We start from the raw sequence: 13,625 nt of genomic DNA, 5'->3' as shown, positions 1-13,625 counted from the left end.
AGATTAATGCCATTTACTAGGACAGTGTGATTACACCCCAGTTTTATCACCCTGTACAGTTTTGAACAATGTTTGCAAAGACCATCGAGACAGGAAATAAACAAAACCATTCCTGGCCCAATTGCTGCACCCAACGGGTATCATTGAGTGTGATGTCCTCATTTACATTATGATATTTAATAACATCAATCTGCAGACTGTCACTGCCAAATGTGAAGTTTCTAAATACTATTTTGTGTTAATGGGTGAAGTGCAGCTGTCTTCATTTATTAATATAAAAATTAAACACTATGATGTTCAATATTGTTTCCATTTTCTTTCTCTCTAGTTACCTTCATATTATATATCCTCCCTTTTATGTTTGCATTTCCTGCTTCATGCATGTGGCATCTTGTGCAAATGGGAGGATACAGATGCAGCAGAAATTTAAAGGTGTTTAAAAAAAGAAGGAGAGGAAAAGGTCACCGTGATTTTGGGACAGTTACAATAATTAAACATCAAGTTAATGCTTTTCTCTTGTTTTTAATACAGCAGTCAGTTCTCACTTGGTAATGCCTCTGGCTCAGGCTATGTATCAGTGATGATGCAGATACCTATTGTTTGCAGCACAGTGAAAAGTAACAAGAAATTGAGACAGAGGGAGAAAAGCTACAATGATATAACACCTGCAGCTTTCATAATTAAAACTTTCAAGAGATTATACACAATATATTTCCATGTTTAAGTTTAAATTATACACAGTTTTCAGAACTGTCACTCTAATTATCATAACAATAATTTAATTTGTGGGAAAGAAAAGTTAATTTAGCACTTACTCTGAGTCACTACTAATATTCCCTTTGGGAGTAAAAAAGATTCCGGAATTCACAGTGCTATGCAACCAGGTCCGCCTCCCTGAATCACCGCTGTCTCCTGCGAGGTTGCCTCTGGGAACTTCACGTGGCTCCCTTTGATCCAGGAACATGCTAACTGGACGGTCATTGTGTGAAACTGGACCAGCCTTCCCTTTAATGCTCAGTCCCTTGATCTCTACTTTAGAAGGCGGGCTCTTTGAGTGCGGGCTCTGTAATAGAAGAGACTTTGGCCTATCAGACTGTTTCTTGCTGTCTATTTTAGGCAAGTGCGGTGAGTTGTCCGGATCTGTGCCATGTCCCTGTTGTTCCTGCAATCTACGCTGTCTCTCTAGCTCTTGTTTTTCTCTGCGTATCTGCTCCATCATAAGTCTTTCTTTCTCATGCTGCAGTTGTTTCTGTAGCTCTTCCTTCTGCTCATTAAGTTTCTGAAGTCGCTGCAGGACGGAGTCAGAAGGAATGGCCCCAAAATCACTTTGCTCTTGTCCCCTAAAGTATTCCTGGTTTGGAATATAAAAGGTAGGAAGGCTGCAGGAAAGGTGGGGCTCACGAGTATGTGTCTTGTAAGAGGGAGGGACGGAAGTTTTGGCAGGTGCACTCTCTGACAATTCAAGTCCAGGAGACTTCTGTCTCCAACTGGTTGAGGATCCATAAGCAATATTAACAGCATTGGAAGAAGGTGATGGAGGATGGTGGGAAGTGGGGCTTTTCTGGGTCTCAGAAGAGGCTACGTGTCGTGTAGGTAAAGCTTGTATATTGGAAACAGGGGACTCTTGTACAGGAGGACATGGTGATGTAGCTTCACAATTAGATCCAAATGGTCCATTATGAGAAACACTTTCTTGATTAATAGGCCTGGAGATTTCATTTGAAAGGGCACATGAAATACCATTGGATTGAGAGTAAACTGACCCACACTTTGGAGATCCATGTGGGCCATTTGATTGTGATATTAAAGGGGGAGAAATGGAGCTTATCTGGCTATGAATGGTAGAACTTGGATGCTCATTGTAGGAGAGCTTTGAGGGTTCAGGACTGGAAGTGTTTAGGGTTTCATACATAGGAATGTTTGATGAGGCCTTTGTGGGGGAGCTGGAGGGTCCACAAGACTGACAACTCATTGGTTCTGATATCAAAGCTTCTGGTAGCTCATCTGTAAGTGACTCTTGTGATACCTCACTGCAATTTCTTGAAAGTCTATGAGACCTAGAATGTTTATTGTAAGATACCAGATGATCTGCTGCAGGCTCTTGCTCTTCAGATGGCTGTTGATTTTCCTCATTGCTAATAAGTTCTAAGCTGCCTAGGGATCCCTCACTTTCAGGGGTGTCTGGGAGTTTATCTAAAATGATTTCTGCAGACCAACGCCTCTCGTCTGAAGGAGACACCCCTCCAGTACGCACCTTCAGCAATTCAAGACTGAACTGTGCTTGCTCCAGTTCTCTCATGCGACGGCTTTCTCTTTTGGCTCGGACAACCTTCCTTTGATTGGGGTTCTCCAATGATTTTGGCCTCTCTCTAATATGCACCTCACCAGATGTATCTTTTCCAGAGAGTACTGGTGCTGGACATGTGGGGTTTGGATGGCTGTGTTCAGAAAGGTCTTCCCAATGGCTAATATCAGTATCTGGAGATGGAGGCAAAGAACTGGGTGCTACATTACCATGATCTCCTAGGGAGAGATCCTGCAGGAAATAGTTTTCTTGCTTTAATGAATGTAACCTGTAAAACAGACAACAATAAAAATACATCCCTAATTCCACAGGACATTTGTTGTCTCCGCTATACAATTTATAATATTACTGCATTACCTTTGCCTGGCTATATAACCTTTGCAAGCCGCTTGCAAAGTTATAATGTGTTTTCTCTGACACTGATATAGTCTCCTTTGAACATAGCTCCTCCATGTAGCTTGGATGCATACTGCCGCTTTATTCCTACGCAACCAATATTTGCGCCAGAACCTCTGAATGATGATGGATGAGACCTTCATCTGCAGGTAGATTTGCCTTGTCTTGTAGCTTCTCCACCACGTTTGAATGATATATGCTGCCTGATTAAGTGTCTCTGCTTTGTCTGGTGGTTCTTCACTCCACCTCCTCTTGTAACATCTCCAATATCTCTGTATAGTGACATCAGATATAAGTTGCAAGCAATTAAAGGAGAAATGAGAGCAGAAATTAAGTATAATTACCTGAATGGTGATGGCTGCTCCTCTAAGGTGCAAAAATTTATTTCGCTGGAGCTGTGCTCTTATCCAGCGCTGTAACAGAATGATCCGCAGTAGGACTGTCTGATGTAACATGTCCCGAAGACACTGCCGCTCCTGCTCCTTCACAAAGACCTGCGAGAGGAAGTACAGGCAACGAGAGATATGGCAGAAAGTTAAAAATTAAAGGAATGGAAAAAAAATTAAGAAACAAGCAGAACAGAAGAAGAGTGAGTAAAACATGACAAACTGTAAGAGATACATTAGAAAAACAACAAAAAAATTGAGAATGTAACACATTACACATTCACTGCTATAAGTGTTCACCAAGACTTCTAATCATGACTACACAGTAAAATTCACCAATTCTTTCCTCACCATAGTTTTCCCAACTTGATATTGATCAGGGCTGTGACTGATGCTCCAAAAGAATTCCTGGATACTTTGCCGGGTGGGGGTAACATTTCTTGGTAACAATACTGAAAACTGAGTAACAAAATCCTAGGAAAGTCATTGAGAAAGGTCATTAGTATACATAACAATTACCACTTAACTGTGGCCTAATAGTTTATTTGAACTTCTCTCAGGAAAAATAAAAGAATACAAGGGGTTATCCAGCTCAAATTAAACATTAACTATATATTGCCTGTGAACAGTACATAGTGAAATGGGAGAACAATCTGTGCCTTGCAGCTTGCTCAAACACGGTTGTCTCTCTTCACTACACACACCTGTTTTCTTACTGTCCATCATTAAGCCAATTCTAACTCAGTGAACTGCTGTCTGAACTACAAATTGTCACTCCCAGCCCTCTATATAGGAACTGGACATTATTCTTAGGAGAATAGCACACAACATGTGTACAGGGAAATCATGCTCAAGGAGAGAAGAAAGGTATCAGTTTTTCAGAAGCCTGAGTGGAGGTTGACAGGGATATACCCTCCAATAATATAACTGCAATCTCACACTTTATATTGTTTATAACCTAACCTGGAAGGGATATTTGCAGCTGTAGCCAGATTGGCGAATTCGGACGGTTTCCAGCATTCCAGTGTAACGAAGTTGTCTGAGTACCAATGAGTCATTGAAACGCAAAGGCACCTGTTCAATGAAATGAAAAATGCATATCAAAATAAATTACATATAGCAGTATTGTTCTAATTGGTACAGTTGAATCTGAATCCTAGTTTGCATTAATGGGTTCTTTCACCTACAGAACATTTTTTTCATAAAGGACTGTAATGTAAGTGTCTGTTCTTTCACCACTGGGATGAAGGAAACATGTAGAACTTGAACGAACTCCTAAGGCATAAACAAATGGCTACAAGAAGTAACACCCGTTTAATAGAATCACCAGACGGAGAAGCCACAAGAGAAAAACAACAACATAACAAAACCATCAAAAACATACAATTGGTCAAGGAAATACTCCAAAATCCCAAAAAAGGTGTACCTATAAGAAAGCAAAAACATGGTTGGGACTAACTGCACTGACATAATAGACCTTTAGGAAAAGGAGTTAACAATTAATGAAAAGACCACTTAAATAGTCCTATGTCAGTGCAAAGGCACCGAAAAAAGCCTGATGAAACAACAACAACAAACACACCAGAAGTCAAAGAAAAGCCACCACTCTTTTGGAGCTCTTTGCTACAGCCAGAGGAGAGGTTTGATTAATCAATGTAGAAATCATAAAACAGTGAAAGCATGAAAGAAATATCATGCAGCAGTCTAAAGATCTAGTTAGTTGATGCTAAATTGAACAACCATGATGGAAAGAGCAAAGAAGAGAGCTGTACACCACAAATGTGCATAAACAACACTGATGATACGGATCAACAAAATAGGAATAGATCAGCAACATGAAAGATGTCCTCTGTGGCAACAGCCTTGGTACACACAAAAAGAGCCAACAAAGGAAATACCTCAGACCCCAGACCAATTCAACAGTGTGAAACACCAGTCTGCATTAACTATACCTATGTTGGCAGAATAAGACAGTAGCACAATCACCTTCTAGATAGTAAGACTTTCAATTACTTTAGGAAGAAATGCATATGTTTTATAAGCCATAACTAATCAGCTGTTGTTTACAATGCATTATAGATCAAGATCAAATATCTATAACCAATACTTTTCTGATTTACAAACAACACCTGGGACACTATTAAAAAACAAATCCACTGAAATTTCTTTTGTGAGAGAAGATTGCTAAAAAATCAGAATATAAATGGAAAATATTACTTCCTTAAGTTGTGGTAATCCACCTTTTTCACGGATCCTTTGACACCTGCCAGTCATTTGAGGCTGTCCTGGCTCCCGTCTGGTAACATGTTGTTGATGGGTAACACACTGTCTTTATGATATAAGGCTGTCTTGGCAGGAGTGAGGAAAGTACTTCAAAGTCTGCCATGATCTAATGTTGCTTACCTAGGTCATGCTGAGGAAGGCTTTTATCATACAGTCAGCGTGTTGTCCATGGCCAACATGCAAATCCAATGTAAAATACTTCTAACATAAACGGCCATTAATACAACTACAAAAACATACATCTTTTCACTTGACTCAAAATATCTCTAAAGTTAACCTCTTGCACACACTCATTACTAGCTCCCACTCCTGGTTACAGAACTTATTGGGCTGGACCCACCCAGTAGAATTATCTCCCTAATAGACAAAACCGTTCTCTAGCCCCTAAACAAACCAATGTTCTCTGACTCACCACTTTAGGAAATCTTATCAAATTCCCGAAAATATCTACTTAACTTTTTTATGCTATTCTACCTGATTGCCACCAATCTACACAGTTCACTCGAAACTTACATTTTTTCTCCTTCTATACCCAACAACCCTCTAACCCCCTAAATCAACAGATGGCGGCTCATCATACACACACGTAGATGGAAGCTCTGCAATCACACGGACACAAACACACAAGTAGAAGATGGCTCTATAATTACAAGAAACAAGAGTATGTATTTGCAGCCACATTTGGGTGAGGTATTATTACCTTTTCGGCATTGGAGCGAATACATTTCACAAAATAGGGTTCGGCCTGCCCCAATGTCTCCATCAGCTTGTTTAAAGATGCCTGAAACATGAAAAAGAAACTTAATTTAAATATCCTGTTAAGGTAAAGAGAATTTGGTAGAAAAAGTGTACAAGAGACAGACGTTCAAGAGGAATTATGGAATCACACCTGGAATTGAGCACTAATACTTGGTGGCTTCTTCTTCTTGTGTAAATGCAGCAGGGATTTGGTGATGCGATCATGCAGGGTGAGATTGGAGAGGTGTTTCAGAGACTTTACATCCAACAGGTGCTGAGGTTTCATAAAGAAATAAAGAAACAGCAAAAGTTTTAAACTCTCCATAAAAAACTAAAGTGCCAAATCAAGCCACTAGCAAGTTAAAAACAATTGCCTTTTAGGAAATCTGCACAGCTGTGGCAAATGTTACAACCTGAAATGGTGAAGCACTCCTAAGTATGGAGTGATCATGGACATTGTTGAGCAGAAGGGGATAATACTGCATACAAAAGGATAAATTGCAGAATGCACTAGGGATTTCTTAACAAACTCACCTTGGGAAGGGCAGGTTTGGATTTTGCGTTCTTGCTTCTCCTGAAATAATAATACATTTTGAATATCATCATAATCTACTGTACACACAAGAGTGTGAGGTACAAATCCCAAACTTCCTTGATGACATTGTGCTATATTACACTTTTCGTCAACAGCTATTGGGACAGCAACACTTATTACTGTATTACTCTTCACTGAAAACATATAACCACTCAATCATCCAGCTTGTATTGTCATTTCAAAACAAATAGGCAGTGTCCCTAGTTATGTAAGTAATGTGCCAAATTCCCAAACCAATCTGTTAATATCACTGTTACAATGGCCACTCTTACATAAGAATGCCATGGGCTCTCTCCAACAGTTTGCTGTCACTGTTGCTGTTCAGGTTGGAGCTGGGTGAGCTGATGAATATTCCACCACCATCTAGGTAGGAGCTAGATGACAGACGGCTCTGTCTTCGTGTAGCCCAGTTCAGCTCTCTGAAACACAAGAGAACAGCATTGAAAAATGATTTTGAGAGTTAAAAAGGGAATATTTGTGATGTAGAAGTCATGAAACAGAGAATAAAATGGAGAGAAGTGTAAGCAAAATAAACACACGCCAAAAACTACAGGGCCTGTATTCACTTACCGTGGATTTCTTTCTTGTATGGTATTTACCCCCTGTAAATCAGAGAGAGGGGTGCGAGGAGTCCTACGAGGAATATCTGGAAGAAAAGAAGGGCTTTAGAGTCCTAACAAGTATTAATAGGAGGAAGCAAAGAGTCCTCCAACAGATTGCCTGTGTACCTGCTCCTTAATAATTGTGGTATTGTGTGTTTTTGGATGGTCTGTGTTTACAGACGTCTACAGGTGACACAATGTGTGTGCTTGTGTATCTCTCTAGCAGTACATATGTGTGAAATAGAGGCGTGTCTCTGAGACCTGTGCCAATGCCATATGAGGAAGGAATCTACATAACCCTGCCTTAGCAAACCTATGTGGTGATGTGTTTTTGAAAATATTAAGAACGTGCCCAGGTGACCGCTTCTTGCAGCTCCATACTTTTCCCGCAGACTCAAAATGGTGGTAGAAACACAAGGACATTAATATACGCATGACATGGGTAGCAGGCAACATTCCTGAGTGAAAGAGCAAGACAATAACCAGCAAGACCATGAGGGGTGACACATGCGTTCCCATGACGTCACATGCCAGAAAGGGAGTGACAGATATAGGAGAAACACAGGCAAGCATAAAGAGGAACATGCAAAAAAAATTAGTTAAGTTGCAAACACTGTAATAACGAGACCTAGAGTAAGAACCAAACGCAAACGTTATCTTTACCCTTTTCCCCACCATGTGCATGACCCCTTACTATGCTCTAATCTAAGAAACAAAAACTAAGAATGTTTTAGGAATTCTCTATCATAACATTATTATACGCATTTGTTGCATACATCACTCAAGATGTTGTTTATGGTTATCTATTAAAAAAACACAAAAAAAACCCCACGTATTTGTAGAATTGATTTTCTTAACGTTAATCATACCTATGCACATGTGTAGAAGAAGAAAGCTATGTCTACATAGGATGTTGTCTTTATGCAAAAGTGAAAAATTAACCAGTACTGCAATTTACTTTCACGATTGCTGTCTAAATTAAGCAAGGAGATCAGATCTATTCCACATCCCACAGAGCTAGTTATGCATAGACATTAATGTAGCCCCATTCACACATTCCAGACAGTATTCTATTTTCGTTCGTGGATCTGCATTGGTACATATTGATGAAGTCTATTCATTTCAGAATGATTGTAAGCAGATGACTGAGGGCCCCAACTACCTCTAACACGTCAGTAGCAGAGACTTGTTATAACCAGTCTGAAATGTAACTGTACTATGGAGAGGCCATATTTATTCCCTCTGATCTGGGCAGCTGTGGTACAAACAGCACTAATCAATGCTGACTGTGCTCTAAGTTCAACCGAAGTTTAGCAATTAAAATATTCCTATCAGATTACTGGTCACTGTCAATACAATTGACAATCATAGCACAATTTAGCCCTAACATTCAGCACGTTGTGCCAGAATAAGATGAATCCTAACTTTATGCAGGGCTAACGTAATACACTAGTTTATACACTTGCATTTCAGGAGGAGACATTTGTACAATTGAGGGGAGGGTTAAGCATTCTTTGCAAAGTAGAAACTATGAGACATTAGTAGCTTTGCGGAGGAATACACGCCTCAAAAACCATTAAATTGTGCACCAGCTATAAGATGGCAAAGATCTGTCCTATACTATTAATGGGACGCATTTTGATCCTTGCATTTGTAGCTAAGAAGCGCATAACTACCAACGTCAGAAGTAATAAAGTAAAAAAGGTAGTCCCAATGTCCCCTCACTCGCAGGATTCATTCTAAAGTAACTGTACTTTGAGGTGACATTTACAGTTTAATTTTGCACAGGAAGTCTCTTTAGATTGTTTTGCCCCCCTGAAAAACTAGGTCTAATTGTAGTCTGTAGCATTATCACCAAAGACTGGAAAAATAGGTGATGAGCACTGGGTGTACCATTTAGGCTCAATGGTGTAAAACCAAAAAGGTATTTGCAGGCACTTTAGTAAATGTCTGCACTTATTACATACATCCTATCCAGCATTGTCTCGAATATAAACTTTCTATATAAACGTTTATAAGTTTATATATATGTACTTATTTTGATTATTAATTTGAAAGGCAGACAGAATAGAAATACATAGATTAGCACAATTCAAATTAGACATGTACATATAGTCTGTGTATATTTTTTTCTTAGGAGTCTGTCTGTGATTGTTCCATCAACATTCAGGTTCAAAATATAGCGGCTGAATAAGTGTTATTTAAATATACAGCTCTTAGAGCTCTTTGAATACATCCTATTAACGCCTTCACTCGCAAGACCTCTCCGTTTTGTGAAGAAGAAGAGAGTAAATGTGCAATCATTATGGGTTATGTGACAACACAATCTAATGGCCAAGAAAGGAGATAAATAATGCATAGTATTTGGCGAAGAATTTTTGCAAAATATTTCAGACTTTTTCTTTATTAAAGGCCCTTACATTTGTCAAAGTCAAATAATTGGATATGGTCATTTCAAATTAATATCTATCAATCTGATTGTCTATGTCTGAAATTATGTAAATAGCACGCTACTGCGTGGAGGACTGTAATTAACCACAACACGTGTGAACACTTATACACACACATTAACACGAACACATACACTTGTAATTAGTTCATATTAATAATAGTTATTTATAATGAAATTTAGCAGAGTTATAGTTAAATGTTATAATGCTATATACACTTTATTGAGATTTAAGGTTCAGGTTACAGGAAACACATATTGTTTGGTATAATTCTAATTCCCTATTCGTAGACGTCCGGTTCTATCGGCTAAGATATCGCTCCTTGCGTATGCAAGTTATGGATTATAGGGAATAAATGATCAGAATTGTATTGTGTGAGTAATGTAAATAGACCAGTTTGAACCAGCTTTCGGCAGGAAGATTAGTATGCATCTTTTGGAAAACTGACCCCCACCCTTGGAGGGCATCGTTTGAACTGGCCAATGATCTGCATTACACTGGACCATCCTGAAGCTTGAACCTATGGAAACATGCGAAATCATCTATATTGTTTTCACTGTATCACTGACTGTATATAAGCAGGAGCTCTGGGCCCAGCAGACACTCTTCTCAACCACAGACTTGAATGACTGTATGCTGGATCCAGGGCGCCTGCGTATGTAATTGGCTGTACTTATATTATTGAATTGTTACTCTGCTGCTTTTTGCCATTAAATCACATTGTGCTTTGAACCACACAATTTGAAGTTGACAATCGTCATTGGATAGCAACTAGACGTACGTAACACATTACATTAAGAACTATGATCCAGTAAATATTTAGCTCAGAGCACTTTAACGGAATTTTAACCAGTACCAATTAACAGTAATATTTTTAATGTCTTTAGCAATTTTTTATATTAAGTACATTTAAAATGGTGTTACTATGACATTTGAAGACAGTACAGCGGCACAGTGGTTAGCACTGCTGTCTCACAGTGCTAGGGCCATGGATTCGATCCCTCTATTGCCCTACTTGTGTGTAGTTTGTATGTTCTCCACATGTTTGCATAGGTCCCCTCCAAGCACTCCAGTTTCCTCCCACACGTCCAAAACGTACTAGTAAGTTATTTGGCTTCTCACAAAATGGACGTGTGTTTGTGTTAGGTAATATAGACTGTATGGGCTGATGGGGCAGGGACTGATGTGAGTGATTTATAGAATAGAATCTGAGCGTGCTCAAGATGGCTGCTTCACCCTCTGCGACAATGTAAATTGCTATATAATTAAATCATTATTATATATTAAATTGCTACAAACTGAACTGCACTCATGTAAGCTCCAAGACAAAACAAAACAAAAAAATCACATAATTTCCCCTTTCTAATCTTCATGATTATTCATCATTCCTCAGTTAACAACAGATATGACTGTAGTGGGGAAATATTTGGAGAGATGGAGCTACTGACTAACTTAGCTGCAGGAAAAGGTGCCTAAGGCTTATTATGTTGGGTTAGAAGACAGATCAACACAAAGGACTCTTTTTTTATTTCCCAGAAATTGCCATAGATGTTATCACTTGCATTATAGATAATAGCACACATATTTGTATTTGGGATAGCCAGATTAATTTGTTTTCAGTAACTAATATGTCTGAAAAATGAATTATTTTGGTATACCTTCCGATGACTAATTCACAAAGTATGAATTACTATATATTTCACGAAAAAGTAATATTTCAATTTAATGCTTGCTGATCATCATAGCAATGCATAAAGCATGTAGTGTTTCAGAAATGTTAGACTTGCATTACAAAAGAACTAGGAATCAAGATAGATGCCCACACCTTGACTATTTACATATAAACTGGTCACCCACAGTTGGACAGATATAACAATAATTTCTGTTTTCTACCTTTATAAACAACTGTGGTACATGAGCAAGAATTATACAATAAAAATCAATGGCAACCTCAAATAGAAAGTGTTAGGGATACACTCTGGTGGACTTCCAAATCACGTGGACTCCCTGGACGAGTTATTACGAAGCTGAACCTCCCTTAACCACCATTCACATTCTCTAGATACTTTAAAGTAATCTTTAAACTACCTTGGTGACTTTTAATCCAAATGATACACAACAACCCAACCTAACATTTATCAGATCTGAACTCATTCCCCCCCAAACTCCACTGCAACTACCTAAAAATGAAGCAAACAATAGTAAACTATTAACCTCCCCCCACTCCATCCCTGACTCTCCCACTCCTTGTTTGTATTCCCTTATAAACAAGCTAAGATATAAATAGCATTCCATTCTCTTAATACTATTTCAATTCTTTTATTTTTCTTCATTTTTCTTTTCTTACTATGTAATAATTCTAAATGGATTCATACAATGTTTATACTTTATTAACTTGTGAAAAACCAAGTGACTATATAGAAATATACATCTCTACTGAAGGAATTGTAACTTCTCAGAACAGCATCTATAATGGGTATTTCGAGCATGGCCTTGGCAAATGGCAAGACTCTATCACATCTACAGACATTGCTTTCAGCCTGCTATGTGACAACCTTCATGAAAAAGTTCATCACAAATACATATTTTAATGCCTACAATAACTGGTGATGTCAGATGATTTTGAAGCATATCTCACAGTCACAATTGTTTTCATGCTAATGCATTGCTTATTGTACAAATGCTTAAAGGGTTATCAGTAAAATAAATAAATAAACAGGCTAGCAAGCATGTTAATATAAAGAGAACTCTTGTATTAAATATCTTGTGAAAAAGAAACCAACATATGATTATACATTGCATTATACATAGAGATGAGCTGGTTTTGTGTATTTTGTGGATAGAGAGCCAACATTCAGGTACAGGCACATGGGTAAATGCAGTCAGAAAACACTTTGGTATGGAGCCTGTCTGTATACTGTATGTGTGTGTACAGTCAGATCACCGGTCTGTGTGCATCTATGTTAGTGTGTGCTCCTGCACTAGATTCTAGAGGTTTATGCAGAGGATTCTGGGATGGGAGCCTTACTGTATTGGTCGTTCTGACACCTCTGCAGGATCTGTAAACTCCTTTGGTGGACGGGGTGCTGCAGAAAGCTAAAGCTAGAAAGGCCTTTGTGAGATGAGCCTGGAGGCCCCGGTGTACATGGGGGGCCCGAGCCTTGAGAGCAAACACACAGGAAGAGAAGACAGAGACAGATTAACCAGAGAGAGGGCAAAGTAACAAACTCCCAGCAAAGACCGAGGCAGAATACCCCAATGAACCCAGAAATAGAGACAGAGGTGAGCTGGTATATCATAAGGCAGCTATGACATACAGTAAGCATGGGGACATCTCTCAGTAGGAGACATGTCCATAATCTGTCTGTAATTGTTCCATTCATAATATAACACTGAATGAATGTTATTTAAATATACAACTCTTAGAGTTCTTTGAATGCATCCTATTAACACCTTCACTCGCAAGACCTCTCCCAATGTAATAAACATTTATATCATTCCACTCCTAATGCCACTAACAACCGTTCACATGTTGTCTCCAGCCTCATCCCATTAGAGCGATCGATCACCAGTTCACTCCCAGAAAACTTAAATACATAAGCTACTTACCAGTCTTCTTGCCCACGTTGTTTCTCCCACTCTGCCTAAAAGCCCACAGAGCTCTGAAAAACGCTCTTAGCAATGCCCAGCGAAATGCTCCCACTGGACTGATGGCAATCATTCCTCGAATAAAGGCATTCCGGCTGCTGCGCAGTAAGGCCACAATGTCTGGGCGCATATGATCTGTGTTTTTCTCCCGGAAATCCTGCAAGGGATGAGAACTCAACAAGTCTGGTATAGGAGGTGGGCTTCATATCTAGCTACAGGTGG

The 13,625-nt window shown here is 39.0% G+C and overlaps 1 protein-coding gene across 10 annotated transcripts in view; it reads right to left on the bottom strand.

Moving 5' to 3' along the window:
- MYO9A (myosin IXA) overlaps nt 1–13,625 on the bottom strand; it is a 67,303-nt gene that overhangs the window by 23,615 nt on the left and 30,063 nt on the right. For 8 of the 10 annotated variants that reach the window (XM_075208344.1, XM_075208343.1, XM_075208345.1 and 5 more), the window contains exons 14-25: nt 13,365–13,560; nt 12,784–12,915; nt 7,274–7,349; nt 6,976–7,122; nt 6,643–6,682; nt 6,260–6,382; nt 6,071–6,151; nt 4,051–4,161; nt 3,439–3,561; nt 3,046–3,195; nt 2,663–2,973; nt 816–2,573 (exon numbers count right to left, since the gene is read on the bottom strand). In XM_075208344.1, coding sequence (XP_075064445.1) covers nt 816–2,573; nt 2,663–2,973; nt 3,046–3,195; nt 3,439–3,561; nt 4,051–4,161; nt 6,071–6,151; nt 6,260–6,382; nt 6,643–6,682; nt 6,976–7,122; nt 7,274–7,349; nt 12,784–12,915; nt 13,365–13,560 — 3,248 coding nt within the window. The remainder of the gene's footprint in view (nt 1–815; nt 2,574–2,662; nt 2,974–3,045; nt 3,196–3,438; nt 3,562–4,050; nt 4,162–6,070; nt 6,152–6,259; nt 6,383–6,642; nt 6,683–6,975; nt 7,123–7,273; nt 7,350–12,783; nt 12,916–13,364; nt 13,561–13,625) is intronic. The other 2 variants (XM_075208349.1, XM_075208352.1) reach the window with 1 other exon arrangement.

Source organism: Mixophyes fleayi, chromosome 4 (assembly GCF_038048845.1).
Source record: "Mixophyes fleayi isolate aMixFle1 chromosome 4, aMixFle1.hap1, whole genome shotgun sequence".
NCBI lineage: Eukaryota > Metazoa > Chordata > Amphibia > Anura > Limnodynastidae > Mixophyes > Mixophyes fleayi.
The sequence above is the reverse complement of the archived record's forward strand: the minus strand, read 5'-3'. Positions and strand labels throughout refer to the sequence as shown.